The 21,048-nt window shown below is 43.7% G+C and overlaps 2 protein-coding genes across 2 annotated transcripts in view; one reads left to right on the top strand and one right to left on the bottom strand.

The window, feature by feature from the left end:
• APPL2 (adaptor protein, phosphotyrosine interacting with PH domain and leucine zipper 2) overlaps positions 1-10,904 on the top strand; it is a 96,133-nt gene extending 85,229 nt beyond the window's left edge. The window contains exons 18-21 of the mRNA XM_030214153.1: positions 3,666-3,702; positions 5,798-5,938; positions 7,968-8,015; positions 9,210-10,904. Of these exons, the coding sequence (XP_030070013.1) occupies positions 3,666-3,702; positions 5,798-5,938; positions 7,968-8,015; positions 9,210-9,341 (358 nt within the window). The 3' untranslated portion in view covers positions 9,342-10,904. The remainder of the gene's footprint in view (positions 1-3,665; positions 3,703-5,797; positions 5,939-7,967; positions 8,016-9,209) is intronic.
• Positions 10,905-18,494: 7,590 nt separating this feature from the next.
• WASHC4 (WASH complex subunit 4) overlaps positions 18,495-21,048 on the bottom strand; it is a 136,912-nt gene continuing 134,358 nt past the window's right edge. The window contains exon 33 of the mRNA XM_030213852.1: positions 18,495-19,688. Coding sequence (XP_030069712.1) covers positions 19,621-19,688 — 68 coding nt within the window. The 3' untranslated portion in view covers positions 18,495-19,620. The remainder of the gene's footprint in view (positions 19,689-21,048) is intronic.

Raw genomic sequence — 21,048 nt, forward strand, 5'->3', positions numbered from 1 at the left:
AGGACACCTAAAAGTCCAAAATTTTAGACTGCCCAAACCATGCCTTCTTTCAATCTGTGCAGCCCATGGAAATTATACATGTAATTAACATCGCTTCAGCATGAGAGTTAAACTCCAAAGCTGAAATGTTAGACAACATGTTCCTCCCAAGGTGTAGCTCCCCTCTATTGAAGCACCTGCAGCTGGAACTGCCTCTGGCCAGAGGCTGGACACAGACTCGCCCTTTACATGCTTCACCTCTGCCAACACATTCACAAAGGATGGAAAACTCTCTAGCGCCAATAGACATTATGGAAACTGATTTTACCAATTTGTGTGCTTCTGTAGCCAGAAGCAAGGTCTTTGCAGGTGGTGAAAGACCTGAGACTGGAGATCCTGTGGTATCTGAGAAGACATGAAAGGCAGTTAAAGAGGATAGGTAAACTTGTCTGTTGGGTTTTTTTGAGGACAACTTCCATGGAAAACTTCATTTCATCTTGTGCTTGGTGATTAGTCTATAACCACCTCAAGACAAAATAAGAATGCGCTAAAAAAACAACAAACTGCCTGAACCCAAGTAAAACAGAGCTCCTGTGGGCACATACCTGATATCAAAATCTTTTCTGGGAGATAGGAATTCAACTTAATCACAAGTCAGGAACCTTGGGTTCAGCTACACTCAACACTTACACACCGATTTCCTAAATTCAAACAATCTTCATGAGCTGCTTCTATCATTTGAGGAGACAACCCTACCTCTCTTCATACATTGAGTATGCAAGACTGGTCACAATGATTCTTGCTATGATAACATCAAGACTGGATTACTAAAAAGGGTTTGTATCAGCTGCAATTGATTCAGAATGCTGCTGCAAGACTGATAGAAGGTTGGAAGTGAGGTGACCACCTCACACCATTTCCTTGTGAATCTGGGCAAGTCACTTAATGCTTCATTGCCCCTGGTACAAAATAAGTACCTGAATGTATGTAAACCGCTTTGATTGTAGTTGCAAAAACCTCAGAAAGGCGGTATATCAAGTCCCATTTTCCCTTTCCCTTATGACATCACAATATCAGAAGTGAGCCAAGTATCGGGCAATCAAGCCATTGTGACATCACTGATGAGGTTGGCTCTTATTGGTGGAATGAGTGGAGGAGCAGCCTAGTGGTTAGTGCAGTGGACTTTGATCCTGGGGAACCTGGATTCCCACTGCAGCTCCTTGTGACTCTGGGCAAGTCACTAAACCCTCCATTGCCCCTGGTACAAAATAAGTACCTGAATACATGTAAACCGCTTTGAATGTAGTTGCAAAAACCTCAGAAAGGCAGTATATCAAGTCCCATTTCCCCTTCTGCAAAAGGTTTACAGGCTACCAGTACAATATAGGTCTAAATTTAAAAGTTTGCCTGATCTTCAAGGCTTATTAAAGGGGCCAGAGTACTTGAACAGGACAAGGTCACTATGGTCCCTCCAAGGAACACCCCCTAACCACACCCTCTCTAAAGGACTTGACACGATGTGACACTTACCAGTGAGCCTTCTCCAGAGTAGCCTCACATTCTGAAATGCACTCCCTGAAAAAGCCTGGCTGCACATACTGTAGCAGGATTTCTTATCCACTCCTGTCCTAGCTTCACATGCAGCTTTCTGTCAGTCTCCTTATTTTCTAACTCCTATTACTCTGTCTACATGTTCCACCCTCTCTTACCCAATGCTATCTATTAAGTTTGTTTTATTGTGCTCGGTGTATAATTTGAAATTATTGGTATGGTTCTCTCACCCATGAAGCTACCACTTAGACTTTTAATATAGATAGGGGTCCTTTTACTAAGCTGCATAGGCGCCTATGCGTGACCAACGCGCATCAATTTTGAATTACCGCCTGGCTACCGCGTGGCCCTTTAAGTCGTTTAATTTTTGATGCGCGTCCGCTACGCGGGCCAGAAAATATTTTTATTTTCTGGCACTCAGGCGGTAATCAGCATTTTACGCGCATAGACCATTACTGCCCGGTTACTGCGTGAGACCTTACTGCTAGGTCAATGGCTGGCGATAAGGTCTGAGACCCACAATGGATGCGTGGCAGTTTTCATTTTGCCACACGTACATTTTCAGCAAACATGTTTAAAACAGGCATTTTTTACAGGTGCGCTGAAAAATGATTCTGCGTGCGCCAAAACACGCGTCTACACTACTGCAGGCCATTTTTCAGCATGCCTTTGTAAAAGGGCCCCATGGAGCCTAGCCTTGACTAAGTAATAATTTCTTTTAATTAAACTTTAGTCTATCAGCAGGTTGGGAACTGGAAATGCAGCATGATGGTAATAATATGGGTGAGGTGAGGGGGCTGTCTTGAAGCAGCAGCAGTGCCATTGAACTGCTACACAAATTAAATTTTACAGTGAATGAGGATATAGCCTTCCCTACAATAGGAGCAAAGAACTATGTCATTTTACTAAAAAGATAGAGAAAGAAGAAGTGAGAAATGGAGGGCCCATGCTTTCTTGACTCACCCTAAAAGAACACAAGTGATTTAATGAAGTTTGAACCCATTATCATAGTAATACATGGGCTCACTAGGTTCCTGGGGGGAAGGGGGGGAGCTTTAAGGGCTAAAGGGGTCACGGGGAGGGGGGGTGGGGCAGGGACGTTGGGGTGGGTGGGAGGTTGGATGGGGTTTAGACATATTCTGAGGTGGGAATATATAACTATAGAGCTGTTACTGAATCTGGTTTATGTTGTACTGTTACGTATTTTGTGGTAAATTGTGTAACTTGGTTTGAATTGCCTTTAATAAAAAATGTTGAAACTAAGAACACAAGTGATGATAAATAGAAATAAAATAAAACAAAGGAAAATAAGGTGATTTATTGGACTAAATACATTTTTTGACAAGTTTTCAAAGGCATCTTGCCTTCTTCAGGTCAGTTGTGAGCAAAAGATGGCAATACCAAAATATAGATAGTACAACTGTATGTGACTGTCTCTAGGAAAGGCGACTAAAGCAGTGAATCCAGAATGTTGCTGATTTTTTGTGTGTGTCATGGGTCCATAAGCAGTCTGCAAAAGTTACATGTTTGAACTTCTATAATTTTATTTTTTTTTTCACATAAAAGGATGGGGTTTGGACTGTTGTGTTACAAATTGTTTGTTCTAACAGAATTCATTAAAACTTTTTTTTTTTTTTTTTTTTTGCTTTTGGTGACTTTATTCACCTTTTTCCAGAGATGGTCACATATAGCGAAATGGATAAGTAATCAGAAGGTGACAAAGCAGAATAATTTTATGGTTTGTAACGTGATAGGAAACTGAGATCCTTGTTGCATCCTGTCTGGTAGATGTCAAAATATTTCTTCATTTTAATTTCAAAGGTTCTAGATTGTTTTAAAATTACCTCTTTTTTGGATTATCTTAATCATATTACGACTATAAGGTCAATGTATCACCTTGTTTTCCTTTTTTTTTGTTTTATTTCTATTTACCTACCTGTATGGCAACCACACTACCTTATCCAAAACAAAGGCGAGTCTGATCATGGGCTGGCCAGCCATTTCTTTTTTTCTTTCCTCCTTATTTGAGGTTATTATAAGGGGAAAAAAATCATCCCAGTAATTCATAAATATTTCTGAAAATACTACCATTCTCCCATTTGTGTTAGTTACTTAAGTTTTCCTTCTAATTACAGATTAATAGATCCTCAGACTCAGGTTACAAGGACAAGCGTGAGTAATTTTTTATTAATGTACATGCAGTTTTCTGTGCCCGACATAAGAATAGCATACTACGAGCTGAAGAGGATGCTTCTACACCATGTACTATAAATCTGATAATCCTCCTCTTAGTTATAGTTTACAGCAGTTAACAACAGTCATATCACCCAAACCGACAACAACCAGGGAGGGTTTTAAGGAGTTTAAAGGAGCCTCAACAGTGCACCCCTTTAACTTGTGACTTGACCACGCCAGCTGGGGGCATTCACTCTCATCATCGGCTCCACACCGCCACCTCCTTCTGGTTTTTTTCCTATTTTTTTTTTCAGTTCTTCATTTCTTTCCTTTTTTCTTTTTTGTACTCATCTGGGTTAGCTGTATCGTGCAGTCTAGAGGGCCACGGCCGACTATGGCCAAAGTTTCGATCCTTCCTCAGGGTCCGTGGCACCTCTATCACTGGTCTGATGACCCAAGCTCCCGGGAGCTGCAGCAACGAGGTTCGGGTCATCAGAACAGTGATAGAGGTGCCACGGACCCTGAGGAAGGATCGAAACTTGATGAGCGTGAATGCCCCTAGCTGGCGTGGTCAAGTCACAAGTTAAAGGGGTGCACTGTTGAGGCTTCTTTAAACTCCTTATTTATTTATATATTTCAAAATACGTTCAAGCATGATATCTTGAGTACAGATAAAGACGATTTAGTATCTTGGTAAATTTCTAGAAAATACATCAAAGAAAAAAAAAAAGGGAAAATTTTATAGTAACAAGATCATTACTCGTCTATAGTCCACAATATTGGGGAGAATTATCACAATTTTCAGGAAAATATTTCAACTTTTTGAAGACAACTTCAAAATCTAACAAATGGAGGCTGATGTAAGCATACCAAGCAATATACAATATTTATGGAGTTGAAGTTATTAATGTTCCTGATAATGGAGGGTGTAAGTCTCTCAGCTTTGCCTCCAAAAAAGAGTTTAAATGATTAGCCTCAAAAAATACATACTTAATTGAATTAAGTTTTATCACGCACTTGCAGGGGAAGTTCAGCCAAAACAAAGCTCCAAGTTGTATTGCCTTTGGTCTCAGTTTCAGAAATTCCTGTCTTTTCTTTTGGGTATTTCTTGAGACGTCCGGATACATTCAAATTTTACAGTCTAGGAAATCAGGTCTCTTATTCAGAAAAAAATTGTTTGAGTATCCAGTCTCTATCCGGTTGAAGTATGAAAATCACTTTAAGCGTTGCAGTTGTTAAACCCTCATTGTCTCCTTCAATAATTTGAGTCAAATTTAAATCCAATGATTGAGCTTTAACTTCCTCACTTTGTAAAGAATCTTTCTTACGAAACGGTTCTATATAGAAAATCTTTGATCTTTAAACTCCTTAAAACCCTCCCTGGTTGTTGTCGGTTTGGGTGATATGACTGTTAACTGCTGTAAACTATAACTAAGAGGAGGATTATCAGATTTATAGTACATGGATAAGAATAGCATAATCATAAAGACACACACATGCTAGAATGGCATACCAAGGGTGGGGCGGCGGGTGCGGCCCGCTGTAGGTGCAGGCAGTAAAGGGGGTGCACTGAGCAGTCACATGGCTGTTGACTATGCTAGTCATCTGCCCCCTCTGACTTCAACTTCCTGTTCCGGGGCAGGGAACCATCAGAGCCAACAGTCGCAAGACTGCTCAGTGCACTCCCTTGCTTGGAAGAACAGGGTTCTCTGCCCTGGGTGGCCAAAACTAGGTATGCTACCTGCCAGTGACGATCCTAGGTCGGCTGCCACCCGGGGCGGGTCGCTGATGTGCACTCCTCCTCGGGGTGCAGCCGCGTGGCTCCCTGCTCCCTCTGCCCTGGAACAGGAAGTAACCTGTTCCAGGGCAGAGGGAGCAGAGAACCAGTGGAGCCGACAGGCGCGCGGCTGCTTTCTGCACCCCTCCAGCAGCGTGCATCCGGGGCGGACCGCCCCCACCGTCCCTCCCTTGGTGCACCGCTGCCACTGGCAGTGAATGTATGTTATGGATTTTTTTTTCTCTAGGTAGGTGAGGTTGGCTTGTGAAAAACTATTAAATGTTTTTGTTTTTTTTCCTCCCCCCACCCCCACAGTTTGAGCTTTCTAGTGTCACTCAGTTTGCTGCTCATCAGGAAAACAAAAGATTAGTTGGATTTGTTATTCGGCTTCCAGATTCTGATGGAGAAGGGTCAATGAGCGCCTACATTTTTGAGAGCAACACGGAGGGCGAAAAGGTCTTGGAATGATTTTGTTTTACTTTCTCGTGTAAAAGAACCACATGTTTGTTACAGATGTAGGTGCTCTGTGTGGGCAAGAAATTTCCTTATCCTCTGGCTTCAGGCAAAAGAAGAGTAAATATTGTTGTGACTGCAGTAGTTTATTTAAGATATTACTTGAGAAAAAAAACTGTGAATGTTGTTAAACTGAACAAATTAGTGTCTGTGATAATAACCTGAGTTTGTGAAAAGGATATTGGGCTTTTTTTTTTTGCCAGGAGTGCAGGTCATGGAGTCTGTACAGCCATAGGCGGTCGGTGGCCCAACTGTTTGGGGAGGCTAAGGGGGCGGGGTTAGGGGTGGGGGCAGGGGTGGAGCTTAAATCCATAATTGTCTGATAACACACATAATAAATAAGTCACAATACCTTTTATTAAATTTAGATATTAGATATGTATCATATGTCAAAGAATAAAGTGGTTGCTCAAAGCATATTCTAACCACAATCACTCAACTGCAAAACACTATGCACAACTTTGTGCAAAAACACACTCAGAACCATAAATATTACACTGGGCAGAACCTAATACACCAATATAAATGATTAAAAAAAAAAGAATTGTAAGAATTCTAATGGTACTTGTCAACATGCAGCATTTCCTTCATCCCCTTTGACCTATTTGGTTGTTCTCAAACCAGCTTCCAAATCCACTAGCTGTTACAGGAATGTTTTTTCCAAACAGGGAAAATATTTAATTCCTTTTTGGTTTTCCAGCTCAGTCTGAACATGCCCTGAGCCATATTACCAGGGCTAGTGAAATGAAATACCTTTCAAAAAAGATATGAAATCAACAGCAATATTTCTTATGTCATAAATTCTACTGAAACTATCTACAAATGGCTACCACTTGCTCCAAATAATATTGAAATTACTGCTCAAACAAGGGTTCAGATAGAGCCTTGTATAACATACTGGCCAAGTAAAAAAAAAATTAAATATTTTGTTATTTTTGTAAGTTTCATGCAGATCTCTTTGTTTAAGTTATGTTTAAACAAAGAGATCTGCATGAAACTTACAAAAATAACAAAATAATTTTTTTTTTTACTTCTTTCTTTTGTTTTAAAAAAAACCTTCCTTCAGTCAGTCAGCACAGCAGAGCAGCACTTACCTCTCTGTCTCCTGAAATCCAAGCGGCCCCCCCTGGACCCGGGGCAAATTTCTAGAAGGAAGTGGGAGGGATCATCAGACAGAGAGTACTCTCTGTCTTTCTTCTTCTCCTACTACGTGTGCCGTCCCGCGCGTTCCTGCCTATGCGGAACAGTACACCACGGGACGGGAGCGAGCCAGCGCGCGAAGAAGGCTGACGTGAGCTGAGGAGGACCTGGGCGAGCCCAGCCGAGGGCGGGGCGAAGAAAGAAAAAGAAGCCGCTAGCCGCACATCCGTCTTGTCTTCTGATTCGCAGTAAGGCAGCAGCACAGGACCAACCGGCGCGCTGGTGAGAGCCCAAGCGGGCGGAAGTTTGGAACTCAAGGGCCTGGGGCTGGGCGGGCTGAATTTAGGATGGTGCATGTGTCCGTCCGTGTGTGGGCATCGTCGTGGTCGCGCGCGTCGGCGGGTCTTAAAAAGACGATGCTGGGCCGAGCAGCGAGCCCCAGGGCCCACGGGCGGAACTGGGGGCTGATGCCGATGCGGTGTGTGTCATGTCGGCGGCGTCGTGGTCCGAATCAGACCAGCTGAGCTGTCAATCAAAAGCCTCTTATACCGGGCGCCTATGTGTACAGCCCAGTGGCAGCAATAAAATTTAAGGTTATGTTACCTTAACACTTGGCAGTAGGCAACTCAGATATTCTGAATCTGGTAAACCGAGATTGTAGAGGAAATTCTAGTGCAGGCACCTTACCTGATGGAAATATTGCTTTCAGCAAACTGGAATCTAGAGGGATAGTGGTGCTAACAATTTTTGCTGACTATACTTCACCACTATACAAATAAGAGGTAATTAAGAATGTTCAGGCTCCAGTAATCCTTTTTAATTTCATTTGCAGATTTGTTATGCTATAAGCTTGGGAAAAGAGATCACGGAGGCTCAAAAAGTAAGAGACTTTTTTTTTCCCTTTCCTTCTTTTTGGTTATTCTTCTGTATTGTATTAGTACATGGCCTATTGGTGAAACCACCACTTACTAAGCTCTCCTTCTTAGAATGCACTAGAGGGTTGATGTACAAAGCGATTGAACCGGCCAGAAGTGGCTCTTGGCCGGTTAAATCACTTGTGTAGGGCTATCTAATTATATTCAATGGCACTTAACCGTTTAGTGCCGTTGAATATCACCACAGACTGTTAAACTGAAAGCTGGCCATTTTGGGGGCGGAGTCGGCAGTTATGCAGCCATATTGGACCACATAAAACTTAGGAGTCCTTTTACTAAGGTGCACTGAAAAATGGCCTGCGCTGGTGTAGATGCATGTATTGGACGCATGCAGGTTCATTTTCAGCGGCCCTGCAAAAAAGGCCTTTTGGGGGGGGGGGGGGGTCAAAAATGGACATGCGGCAAAATAAAAATTGGCGCTTTTCCTTTGGGCCTGAGACCTTACTGCCACCCATTGACTTAGTGGTAAGGTCTCACGTGTTAACCAGGCAGTAATGGTCTACGCACACAGAATGACGATTATGACCTGGTTTGTGCCATGCACCGGAAAATAAATATTTTCCAGCACGCCTAGCAGACACGCATAAAAATTGAAATTACCACCAGGACCACTCGGTAGGTGGACAGTAAATCTGAATTGACGCACGTTGGGCGCCCACGCAGCTTAGTAAAAGGGCCCCATAGTCCTGTCTTTATGCGGTGTTGCTTACAGGGTTAAGTGTTGAATATCATACTTAACCACATACGAGAGAGATGGCCACAAAAACCCGGATGTTCAATGCCAGTGGCCATACATGGAATAACACCACTGGCTAAATATTGATCCCTACGATATTTTTGCCTGTGGTAAATCTCAAAACTGTTATTAGATTGGAGTTAGTGCTCCAGGATACTTAGGTTTTTCTTAGCTTTGCAAAGCAATTTTCTGATTCAAATAATTTCCAAAGAAATTATTAAAGGGTGAAATGATTTTGTGTTCCATTAAGCATCATAAATAAAAATGAACATGTTTATATTTTCATATATACCTCATTTAAGATGCAGCTTTGATTTTGCTATGAAGATGCCAATACTTACACAGCAGAGCACACAGTTTGGAGAAAATCTCTATTAATACTCTGCAACAATCCTTGTTTTAGGATCCAGAAGCATTAGCTCAGCTCTTGATGTCTGTGCCTTTATCAAATGATGGTAAATTCATCCTGTTAAATGACCAAGAAGATGATCAGAGGAACAATGGAGAAAATGAAGGTGTGGAGTCAGAAGCATAACATTGGCCAAAACTGAAAGGGGTTATTTTTCTGTTAGTGCCCATTCCATTTTGAGAATGCTGACACTTTGATATTATAAATCTAGGTAAGCAGCTGTGGATTTTGAGGATAGGATTTCCATATTCAGCTTGATTAATTATGCTGAAAACAAGGGTACAATTAACTTTTTTTTTCCTCAACTTGACAATTAGTATATGTTATACAATACTTCACTTTTCACCTTTCCCCCAAAATAAAGCTTCCACTCTGTTCTCGAATTGCAATGAAATTATCAGGGTTGGGCAATACTTAGTAGTACTTGAAATTCAAGTAACTCCAGATGCTGCTTATTGCCAGGCACACAGTGGAGATTTTCATGTGATTACTTAGATTCTTGGCTTATCTTCATTTGACTAATCTGTGCACAGTTAGTGAGAGAAGCCCTGAAAAAAAAAAATACCCAGTCCATGTTAACTTTCCTGCTTGTGACTCTTAATATTGACCATGTTCCTAATCTAGGGGGCCTTGAGTAATTTTCTTCACCGCACCTGGCCCCTCTCTGAGTAACAGAGACTGGACATAGGTTTTACAGCTGCCTTCCAAAATTTCCAGGTTTTGCCCTAGTGAATAGGGATTGAGTACCCTTACCTCTGAGGTACCACCAGCAGCAGGGCTCAATAAATCATTACATGTTAATAACTCTTCCCTGACCCTGCTTAGTCTAGCATTGCTTGACTTGCTGTGTGTAAGGACAGATGGGCCACCTCTGGTCTGTATAACCATTGCACACTATAGTCTGATGACTTGGTGTTTTTCAATCAAAGCACTCTGGTCCCCTAAAGAAGCTTTCCTATTCATTTTTTTCCAGGTTAGTCATAGCTCGTTCGTTCTCTAGAGGAGAATTAAATTCTTTCTGATCAATATCCATCAGCACATACACCAGTAGGAGCAGCTCTTGCCTGAACATGCACCACTCATCAGGGCCAGCCACTGATTTTCAGGAACATTATCTGGAGAACAGTCTGGCCAGGTTGTCTACTTGCATGAGTGTGGTGGAGTGAGATAATGAAGGATATAGAAAATGCACTATTTGCTTCTTTGTTGAAGATCAGCCTTCCTTTGTAATTGTCGTTGGGATTTTTCAAATCAGTCAGTCATATTGGTCTTGTATTAGCCTTGATTTACCAAAGGATTCATAGATAGTTGCTCTTTGCTGCTGTTAATATCTATTTTTGTACTTCATGTGAAGTTAAAGTATACTTTATAAATCAAGTGCCTGTCTCCTTTTTGAGACTACATTTACAAACATCTTACTATTAAAATGAAATACTGAGAATAAGCAGCATATGCAGGATAGTAAATGTATTCTTTTTTTTGAATATAGACTAGACAAGCAAGACCAACATACTCATTTCTTAGAAGGTATTTTTGTATGATATAGATCATGGTTAGTATATGGTCCTAGTAAAACATGAGCCAGAATGTGTGTCTATCAAAATCTGTTTTAGATCACAATGTTGAAACTATCTGTACCAAAAAAAAAAAAAAAAAGTTTACAAATAAAGTAACACACAAAACACATGATCCATTGTTTTATGCACCAGTTTGTGATTTTTCTATTTCATTGCATGTACTTGGGTATTTTGTTTTTTTTTTGAGTGAATGGCTTGGAATAGCAGATTCTGTTGCTAGTATGATGGCTGCAGCTAGCTCAACATACATAGAGCCAAGGGCAGGGAATGGGGTAAAAGAAATATTACCAGAAGTAATAAGTCATAGAATCCAAGCCATATCAAAACTGCAGTGAGGGGAAGATAACCATAGTCCAAATCTTTACCATTTGATAAGTACATAGAATATTCACTCAGTGATCACACTGGTGTTTGATGATATTAAGCAAGGCTGTCTTTATAAATACCCACTGTCATATAAAATAAGGTGAAATTAGATCTTACCTGCTAATTTTCTTTCCTCTAGACCCTCCAGACCGGTCAAGACGCGTGGGTTATGTCCTCCTACCAGCAGAGGGAGACTGAGAAAACACTAAGCTTTTGAAGCCTGTATATATAACCTGTGCAGAACCTCCACTAGCCAGTATACCCCTGACAAAGCAGAGAAACAAAAAAAAACACTAACAACAACTAGCAACCCTGTACGTGGTCACAGTAAACTGCAAAAACAAGAAACATCTTCCGCTTGCTCTTACGGAAACATGTTCCTTTGCCTTTGATAAAACAGTTGGGCTTCTACAGGTGGACTATCAAAGAAGAGCCCCACCTGTCCCAGACTCCTATCACAAAACAGAAATAAACAGTCTGCAATTAGAGAAACAACAATTTACAGCAGCCAAGAATTATCCAACAAATACACCTCCTGGCCTCCAATACAGACAGGGCGGGCTCTTGACCGGTCTGGAGGGTCTAGAGGAAAGAAAATTAGCAGGTAAGATCTAATTTCACCTTCCTCAGCGACCCTCCAGACCGGTCAAGACGCGTGGGACGTACCAGAGCAGTAACTAACTTATGGGAGGGACCTACTAAGGCCAGAGGTCAAAACTGCTGCCCCAAAGCGCACCTCGTCCTTTGCATGCACAGGAATCCTATAATGCTTCACAAAGGAATGCAACGAAAACCAAACCGCAGCCCGACAAATATCTAACAGAGAAATCATACTATTCTCCGCCCACGAGGCTGCCATTCCCCTAGTGGAATGAGCAGACCAGCCCCTAGGCACCACAGGACCCTTCACCAAGTAAGCAGATGCAACCGCCTCCTTCAACCACCGTGCTATGGTCACCTTAGGAGCCGCTGCACCCTTCTTTGGGCCACCATGAAGAATGAACAAACGGTCAGAGGCTCTGAAGTCCTGAGTTCCAGAGAGATAACAACTCAAAACTCTCCTGACATCCAGCTTGGCAATACCACGCTGCTCCGAATCTCCAGCCATATCACCCAACACTGGCAGAGAGATGACCTGATTAACATGGAACTCGGAAACCACCTTGGGCAAAAAAGGAAAGCACCGTCCGCAACGAAACCTTTCCCTCAGAAAGGACAAAAATGGTTCCCTAAAAGACAAAGCCTGAAGCTCTGAAACACTCCATGCTGAAGTAATCGCCACCAACAAGACCGCCTTTAAAGATAAATCCTTACAAGATGCCGATACCAGAGGCACAAACGGAGGCCTGATCAAAGCATCCAAAACTAGCTTCAAATCCCACGGAGGCACCATCCGTCACTGAGGTGGACGCAGCAACTTAACACCCTTCAAAAAACGCACTACCTCAGGCACAGACGCGAAGGACTTTCACTGAAGCTTCCCACGAAAACATGACAAAGCTGCCACCTGAACCTTCAGTGTAGACAAGGCCAGACCTCTATCAACACCATCGTGCAAAAATTCCAAAACTTCCGCCACCGAAGAGTGAAACGGCCGAACTCGATGGTCTTCACACCAGTGCTCAAAGATTCTCCAAACCCGGACATACACCAAGGAAGTGGATCGTCTACGGCAACTCAACATCGTAGCAAAGCCACTGGACGAAAGCCCCTTCTTCTTCAAATTGTGCCGCTCAAGAGCCAAACCATAAGCGAAAACCGAGCCGGATCCGGCATGATTATCGGGCCTTGACACAGAACTGATCCCAACAAAGGCAGGGCCGCCGCCCCTGCCAACCGCACCAGGTCTCCATACCATGGTCGACGCTGCCAATCCGAAGCTACCAGAATCACCCGACCGGAGTGATGTTCGATGCGCTATATTACTCGACCGACTAACAGCCACAGAGGAAACACATACAGTCACTCCCGAAGCCAAGGCAACAGAAGAGTGTCGATTTCCTCCGCTCAAGGGTCTCTTCAGCGACTGAAAAAAAAAAAAATCTCTGAACTTGCGCATAGCGAGCCGTTGCGCTAAGATCACCGAAAGTCCCCAGACCGACACAACTCACTGGAACACTGACCGAAGAAAAGACCACTCTCTGGGATCTAGAGTGTGCCTGCTGAGATAATCTGCATCTATGTGACCTACCCCGGCCACATGCGCTGCCAAGAGAGCCTGAAGATGAGTTCAACTGCGCCGCCAAGGCTCTTTGTTCCCCCCTTGACGGTTGACATATGCTACTGCCATGGCATTGTCACAGAGCACTCGGACTGCCTTGTGGCGAACCACCAACGTCAAGGCCTGGCGCGCCACCCGAATGGCCCGAGTTTCCAGCCGGTTGATGGACCACTCTGCTTCTGCCCGAGACCACCGGCCTTGAGCTACCTGACTGAGACAATGTGCCCCCCAACCTTGCAGACTGGCATCCGTGACCATTACCAGCCCCCGTGGGGACTCCAACGGCATTCCTTTCCCAAATTGCGCGGACTGAGCCACCAGCGGAGACTGAGACGAGGGGCCACCGACAGCGGACAACACATTTCCAAGTCCTGCGACAGAGGGGACCAACGACTGAGCAGAGCTGACTGTACCTGACGCATGTGCGCCCTGGCCCACGGAACTACCTCTATGGTCGCCGCCATCAGGCCCAGGACCTGACGATAAGTACGGGCCGTCGGCGCCTTCTCTGCAAGGAACCGACGAATCGGACCCTGTAACTTGGAACCAAAAGGCTGCACAAAGGAAAGTGAAGATAAGCTTCCGTCAAATCCAGGGAAGTGAGAAACTCTCCTTTCCTGACCGCACCAGTGACCGACCGCAACGTCTCCATCCGGAAAGAGGGCACCTTGAGTGCCGCATTGACCCTTTTGAGATCTAAAATGGGACGAAAAGTGTCCTCTTTCTTGTGGACCACAAAATAGATCAAATAGCACCCTGAGCATTGCTGATCTGAAGGAACAGGAACCACGGCTCCCAACACGAGCAGCCACCGCAGAGTGTCCCTCACTGCTGCCCTCTTGCTCCAAGACCGACAGAGGGATTCCAGAAACACTTCGGGAGAACAGCTTTCGAATTCCAGCGCACATCCGCCTCGAAACACCTTGAGAACCCACTGATCTGACCTGATTTGGGCCCAACTCTGGTAAAACAGACTCAGCCGAGCCCCAACATGCACCAGAGCCTGAGCCCGCACACCTTCATTGGGAATTGTGGCCTGAATACTAACCTCCCGCGGAAAAGCCACGCCCTCCGTGACGACTCTCACGAAAGAACTGTGTGCGCTGGAAAAACCGACCCCTAGAGGTCCTACTACTATTAAACATTTCTATAGCACTACTAGACTTATGCAGCGCTGTACAAATTAACATGAAAAGACAGTCCCTGCTCAACAGAGCTTACAATCTAAATTGGACAAACAGACAGCTAGGGGTAGGTCCCACTCGATCTGCCCGGCCTATACCGCTGAGCCTCCCTAAACCGTCCCAGAGAGGAACTAGTTCTGGCCCCTGCCTTGAACCGAAAATCTGGAAGCCATAGAACCTTGGTATCACTAAGACCTCACACTAACTTGTCCAAATCTTCTCCAAAGAGCATAGCTCCCTTAAGTGGCAGAGACCCACAACCATAGCCATATTTTTTGTCTGAAGTAGGCAACAAATCATAAAAGCCTCAGACAAAAAGGATGAACCCATGTCCAAGTCGGCTAACTCCTGACCCCCAGAAGAACCAACATCTACCGAATCATCCAGGAGCTTCTCGGCCCAACGAAAACATGCCCGAGCTACCAGACCCCCACAAACCGAGGCCTGCAGGGCTAGAGCCGACAAAACAAAACTACGCTTGAGAAAAGATCCCAACTTCCTATCCTGAGGATCACGGAGGGCCGTTCCTCCATCAACCGGGATAGCCGTAGCTATAAATACTGCCGTCACTACTGCATCTACCGTGGGAGCCTTAAAGGAATCCCTATCGTCCTGAGGGAGGGGATAAAGCCTCGCCATTGCCTTTGCCACCTTACACGGCAAATCCCATTCCTGACAAATCATCTCCCGGAGATCCTTGTTCATAGGGAAGGATCACGCCTGACGCTGAATGCCCTTCACCAACGGATCCTGGACAGTTTCCCCCAAAGCCACCTCAGGACCAAACTGAAGGGTGGACGACACCTGATCTATGAGTTCTGACAGCTCATCTCTATGGAAAATCCGCACTACTGAAGGATCCTCTCCAGGAATCCAACAATCCTGCTCCTGAGAGCCGTCAATTCCATCTGACTCCCCCAGATCACTAAGCGCAGTTCTGCAGCTACAGGAGAAAAACATTGCCTGTCCTCTGACCACTCTAACCGTGGTCTCTCAGCCAAGACGGAAATAGCCCCCTCTTCCAATTGGGGGGGGGGGAGGGGGGGTCCCGATCTCCAGGCCTGATACCGCGTCCAGACAAAATCTGGAGGAAAGCCCACCATTCCTGGACCGTCATTAGGCCCTTTTGTGCCAAAAACGGAGGCCGCAGGCCCAAAACCAGCCGGCTCCACGGGCCGCGTCAGACTCAAGATGGCGGCTGTTCCCGCCGAAACTGTTCCCGCTGACAGCGGCCCTGCCTACGCTCCCGCTGACCCGGAGACTCCCGACACCATCGATCCCTCCGCGGTCAAGTCGGGGGGTGCCGCAGCCACCTTTATAGGTGCACCGCAAAGCTACACTGAGCGCCTGGCGCCTCTACCCCTCGCCACGAGCACGCGCGACATCGGAGGAGCTGGGCCGCCATAAACCACGAGGGAAGGGAAAAGCTGTTCCGCAAACGCGCCAAACCAAAAACTCACTCACACTGCAAAAGCACTGGAGAAAGCGCTGCTCTCTCGTTCCAGCAAGGAATCAAAACCCCCGTTCGGTCCGCTGAAAATAAAGAAATAAATGCCCTTAAAGGCACAGTACTCCAACTCTGGCAGCTGGAAATTGTAAGGCACTCAAGGCTACAATACTGAGAAAGCAGCCGAGGCACAAAGCTGCCCAGCAAAACAAAATAGAATAACTGACCTTAAAGGCACAGTACTCTAATTCTGGCATCTGGAAATTGTAAGGCACTCAAGGCTACAATACTGAGAAAGCAGCCGAGGCACAAAGCTGGCAAGCAAAATGAAATAGAATAACTGACCTTAAAGGCACAGTACTCTAACTCTGGCATCTGGAAATTGTAAGGCACTCAAGGCTACAATACTGAGAAAGCAGCCGAGGCACAAAGCTGCCAAGCAAACAGAAATAGAGAGCAGCACAGGGGGAGGGACCCAAACCTAGGTGTAACACCCCAGGGGGAAAAACTGGGCCCCACCAGACCCAGGGCCCCAAAGCACTTTTTTTTTTTCTTTTTTTTTTTTTTTACACACACACACGTACAGGGTACTGCAACAGAATAGTTTGGAAGGAAAAAATCCTACGACCCAATGACAAACTACCTCACCAGATTATTGGAGACTGCACAGGCTGTCAACTGCTACCTCTGCTGAGACTGAGAAAATACTGGCTAGTGGAGGTTCTGCACAGGTTATATATACAGGCTTCAAAAGCTTAGTGTTTTCTCAGTCTCCCTCTGCTGGTAGGAGGACATAACCCACGCGTCTTGACCGGTCTGGAGGGTCGCTGAGGAAAGTCAGGATTCTTCTTACACTAACATAAAAGCAATTCAATTAAACTTGAAAAATAACACAACAGCAATGACTTGTCAGCCAGCAAATAGCATGCTTGTGGCATAGGAAGCCAGTATGTTGATTAGATGGGCAGTGTTGCCTTTCGGTGCTCTCCGCAGCTCATACTGCAGGGTCCAACAGTCAGACAGACTTCTGAAGTGGATCCAGTGGAGTGGGAGCTGTCAGAGGAAGCTTTCTCACTTTTGGGCCTCTTGGAGCAAGAGAGTCATGGATCTGATAACAAGGTCCTCCAGAACTCTCTGCTCATACCAGAAAAATTTAATATCCATCCGCATCCTTTTGCCATGTTCATCTTGATGATACTATTCAGAATTTATGTTTTAGGGTCGCAGCACCAGCCCTTCAAAACTCATTACCCTTTACTTATGTCTAGAGAATTGAAATCCTTGCTTAAAGCCTTTCACTTTTCCTCAGCATTCCAATCTGCTTTGCAGCATTGGCCACTCTCCTCTGCTGTACTGATATGTTTGCTTTGTAGTGGTTGGCTGGGCGCTAAAATTTTTACTTTTTTCTGGTTGATTCTTGATTGCTCAAAAGATAGTCTGCCTTCCCTCTATTATATTTTCTAATTTTACCTCTTCCCTTTATCCTCCTGTATCAAAACCTTGTTTTATTGTTTTTAATTGAGCTACTTAAATGTAAACCGTTTAGACTTTTATTATAAAGGCAGTATATCAAATCAACTGACCCTACTACTACTACTTATCATTTCTATAGCGCTACTAGACGTATGCAGCGCTAAATGTGAAGGCTCACCCTACTACTGTAATGATGACCCTAGAAATTAAAATTCAAGCAGAGGTAGGAAATAGTTTCTCTGACCAGTATGATTAAGTCAAAGCAGTATTGAAGGGTTGCCACTCACTGCAGAGCTCCACCACCACCATCTAAACTCTATGCAAATCTTAGCCATTGCTGTGTTGCAAAGTGAGGCTCTGGCACCCAATCAATATGAAAAGTACAAACAATGGGAATCATCAGTAAAATGCTATAAACCACTAGGATATACCAAAGCTCCTGCTTTCCCAAGTTGTACTATAATCCTTTTAACAGGATGGCAAGTTAAGTGGCCTGCCTAAGATCATATGTAGTAGCAGTGAGATCTGAACCAGGCTTCCTTTTGTTGTCAGCCTAGTACTCTTAACTAGACTACTCTTTTTATTTGACCTATTCTTCCCTTGTCCTTTTAATTCCAGCTCATTCTGAAACAGGATTGGAATTCTGATGATATTGTATGATATAATAGCTGAGATTTTCCTTCGATTTTTTTTTTATATGACCCCACTGTTCGTTCCTGGTTATTCCAACAACGCTCATAGGGCTGAGGGCCACACATTAGGGTGCCTTTCAGAACTGTACTAAATTCAGCCATTAATTATTGCCCTTAACAATGACCAGGACACCAATCCCCAGTATTTATTTGCAAATCCATGTTTAAGCAGCATCACTGTCTTCTTAGAGAATTAAACCAGGGATCTCTGCAAGGCTGCATTGCTACTCAGCCAATGAACTGGCCCCAAAATACTATCTAATGTACAGTTCTTGCATCACACTCAAATACAGGGTCTTGAATATGAGAGACACACATGTAATGTTAGAAATATTACTTTATTGAACATGATGTATCAATACACACAAATGGACAAAGACAGAGGTAACAAATATTTTGTAAAATGCAGTCAGAACAACATAACATTTGGTCCTTCATACCTGAGAATTTGAAAACAGTCAGCTATGCATCTCAGATTAAAGTGTTAACATTTTAAATTATACAAGGACTGTGTGCCAATAGATGATTAACCACCACAGTACTCTATTAGCAAGCCTATCATTTTACATATCTATACAGCATATACACAAAGGTGCATTAGAACAAAAATACTACAAATTATTTAACAATCTTATTTAGACTTCCTGTAATCAAAAAATGTTAAGACTTTATATTAGGCACATATGCTGATCGATAGCAGTATTCTTTGAAATCACCACTCAGTATGGAAATGACAGCAAAATTCTTTGATATTTTATGCTTTGTATATCAATCCATGGATCACTAGTAGCCAATATTCTCCACCAACAGCTGTAGCAGCAACATTGCTGGTACCTTTTATTAAATGAAGCACATGTAATTGTGTTTTTAAACAGAGTAACCGTGATATGAACTAAATAGCAGTGCAAAAGCTTCCTAAATTGTAAAAAAAAAAAAAAAATTAGCACGTCAGCAGTGCATATGAATTCCAAAAGCTCTCAGATGAGGCCACGTTCTTGATCCTGGACAGTCTCTCTCTTCCATTTCAATAAAACACAGTCAATGCTCCTGTCAAAATCCAAACAAAATAAACAGGGCATAATGCTTAAGCTGGAAAGTGTACGGAAGAGTTTAAGAACACTATGAAAAAGGGTTGTATCTTGAATACTGATAAACAGTATCACCTTTACTTGACAGCTGGCACCAAATTGTAGAAAGACAAGTGTTTCGATGTTAGAATCTGTGAGGCTATCCTCAATTCCTTGCGCAGTTTTAAGTGCAATGTTAGATTATGCTTCAGGGCTCACAGTGGTCCAACTTTGAAAGCTTACAGTACAGTGCTGTATGTACCATTTGACACAGCAGGCAGTTCTTCAATCAACGAAGAAAGCCAGAATACTATCTTGAAGAAATGATGACAAGGCAGGAGAGAATGCAGAATGAGTCTGGTGTGATCATGTTTTTGCTCATTTCATGCTGTGATCTACAGTAGTGCTGTTAGACAGATTTCCATTGCTTGGCTTGGTGGTTTCCTCTGCAAATACAAAAGCAAATAGGAAATAAACAAAGATGCTTAACATAAGTGACAGTCTGGTTCACAATAAAAGGTTTCTTATAGGCCATGGATGTTGAAAAAGAGGGCATTTGTAAAGTGATTCCATCATACTATTCCAGTGGCCGGCACTAGACGGGAGGTGGTGGGAATGAAAACGGTAACGGAATTCAAACATGCGTGGGATAAACATAAAGGAATCCTGCTCAGAAGGAATGGATCCTAAGGAGCTTAGACGAGATTGGGTGGCAAAGCCGGTGGCGGGAGACGGAGATGGTGCTGGGCAGACTTATATGGTGTGTGCCAGAGCCGGTGGTGGGAGGCGGGACTGGTGGTTTGGAGGCGGGGATAGTGCTGGGCAGACTTATACGGTCTGTGCCCGGAAAAGGACAGGTACAAATCAAGGTAAGGTATACACAAAAAGTAGCACATGTGAGTTTATCTTGTTGGGCAGACTGGATGGACCGTGCAGGTCTTTTTCTGCAGTCATCTACTATGTTACTATGTAGACGGGGAAAGGAGGTATTAAAGCCAGGGCAAGCTGTAAAGATCACAGCTTTGAACTATGGAGACACAGCATCATTTGTACTGCAGTGTCATTTATGTATGTATTCTGTAAAATGCATCCTGTCACAATGGCCATCTGTTGCATTGCCTCTGTGAAACAGGTTGCTGCGGCATAATTTGGTTCCCTATAAAATTAAATGACCCATGTTAACATGTAATAGTTTGTTCCTTTTTTGGAGACCAGCCGCTAACAGTACTTTTTTTTTTTTTTTAAATATGGCTTTGCAACTGACTAGCCAACTAACAAGTCTGAAACAACTTGGCACCGTCAAACAAGGACTTCCCCTGCGTCCCTACAAGTCATTGCCCTCCCTCAGTGCAACTAAAAGTAAACATGCTATTCCACCATGTACAGATTTTTGACTGCATTTAGATGAGGTGTTGGGAGATTAGTTCTGGGGAGGAAAACAAGCGTAGATCATTTTCAAATATAAGTGTATTTGTACTCTTGGCAAATTCCAAAGCAAGCATAGCTGTGAACTTTTGAAAATTGCCGCTAAATAGTTCTAACCTACATTATTCTATGCAGGGAAAGAGATTAGGGTACTGGATCATTTAAATGAGAGCTGCATCCTACAGCATTTCAGATGTACAAGCAGTAGTGATACTTATTAAACCATTTGTTTTCATTGCTCTTCCACAACTTGCCCAAAACACTGGAAGAAACACATTTAGATGGATGTCGATTACTTCACAAGGAATTAAATCTAGGTGAGTCATTAGTCACAGTTTTTCATTTCCAAAGGCCCAACTGTGAGTGATATCTGATGGTGGA

This window comes from Microcaecilia unicolor, chromosome 9, assembly GCF_901765095.1.
Source record: "Microcaecilia unicolor chromosome 9, aMicUni1.1, whole genome shotgun sequence".
NCBI lineage: Eukaryota > Metazoa > Chordata > Amphibia > Gymnophiona > Siphonopidae > Microcaecilia > Microcaecilia unicolor.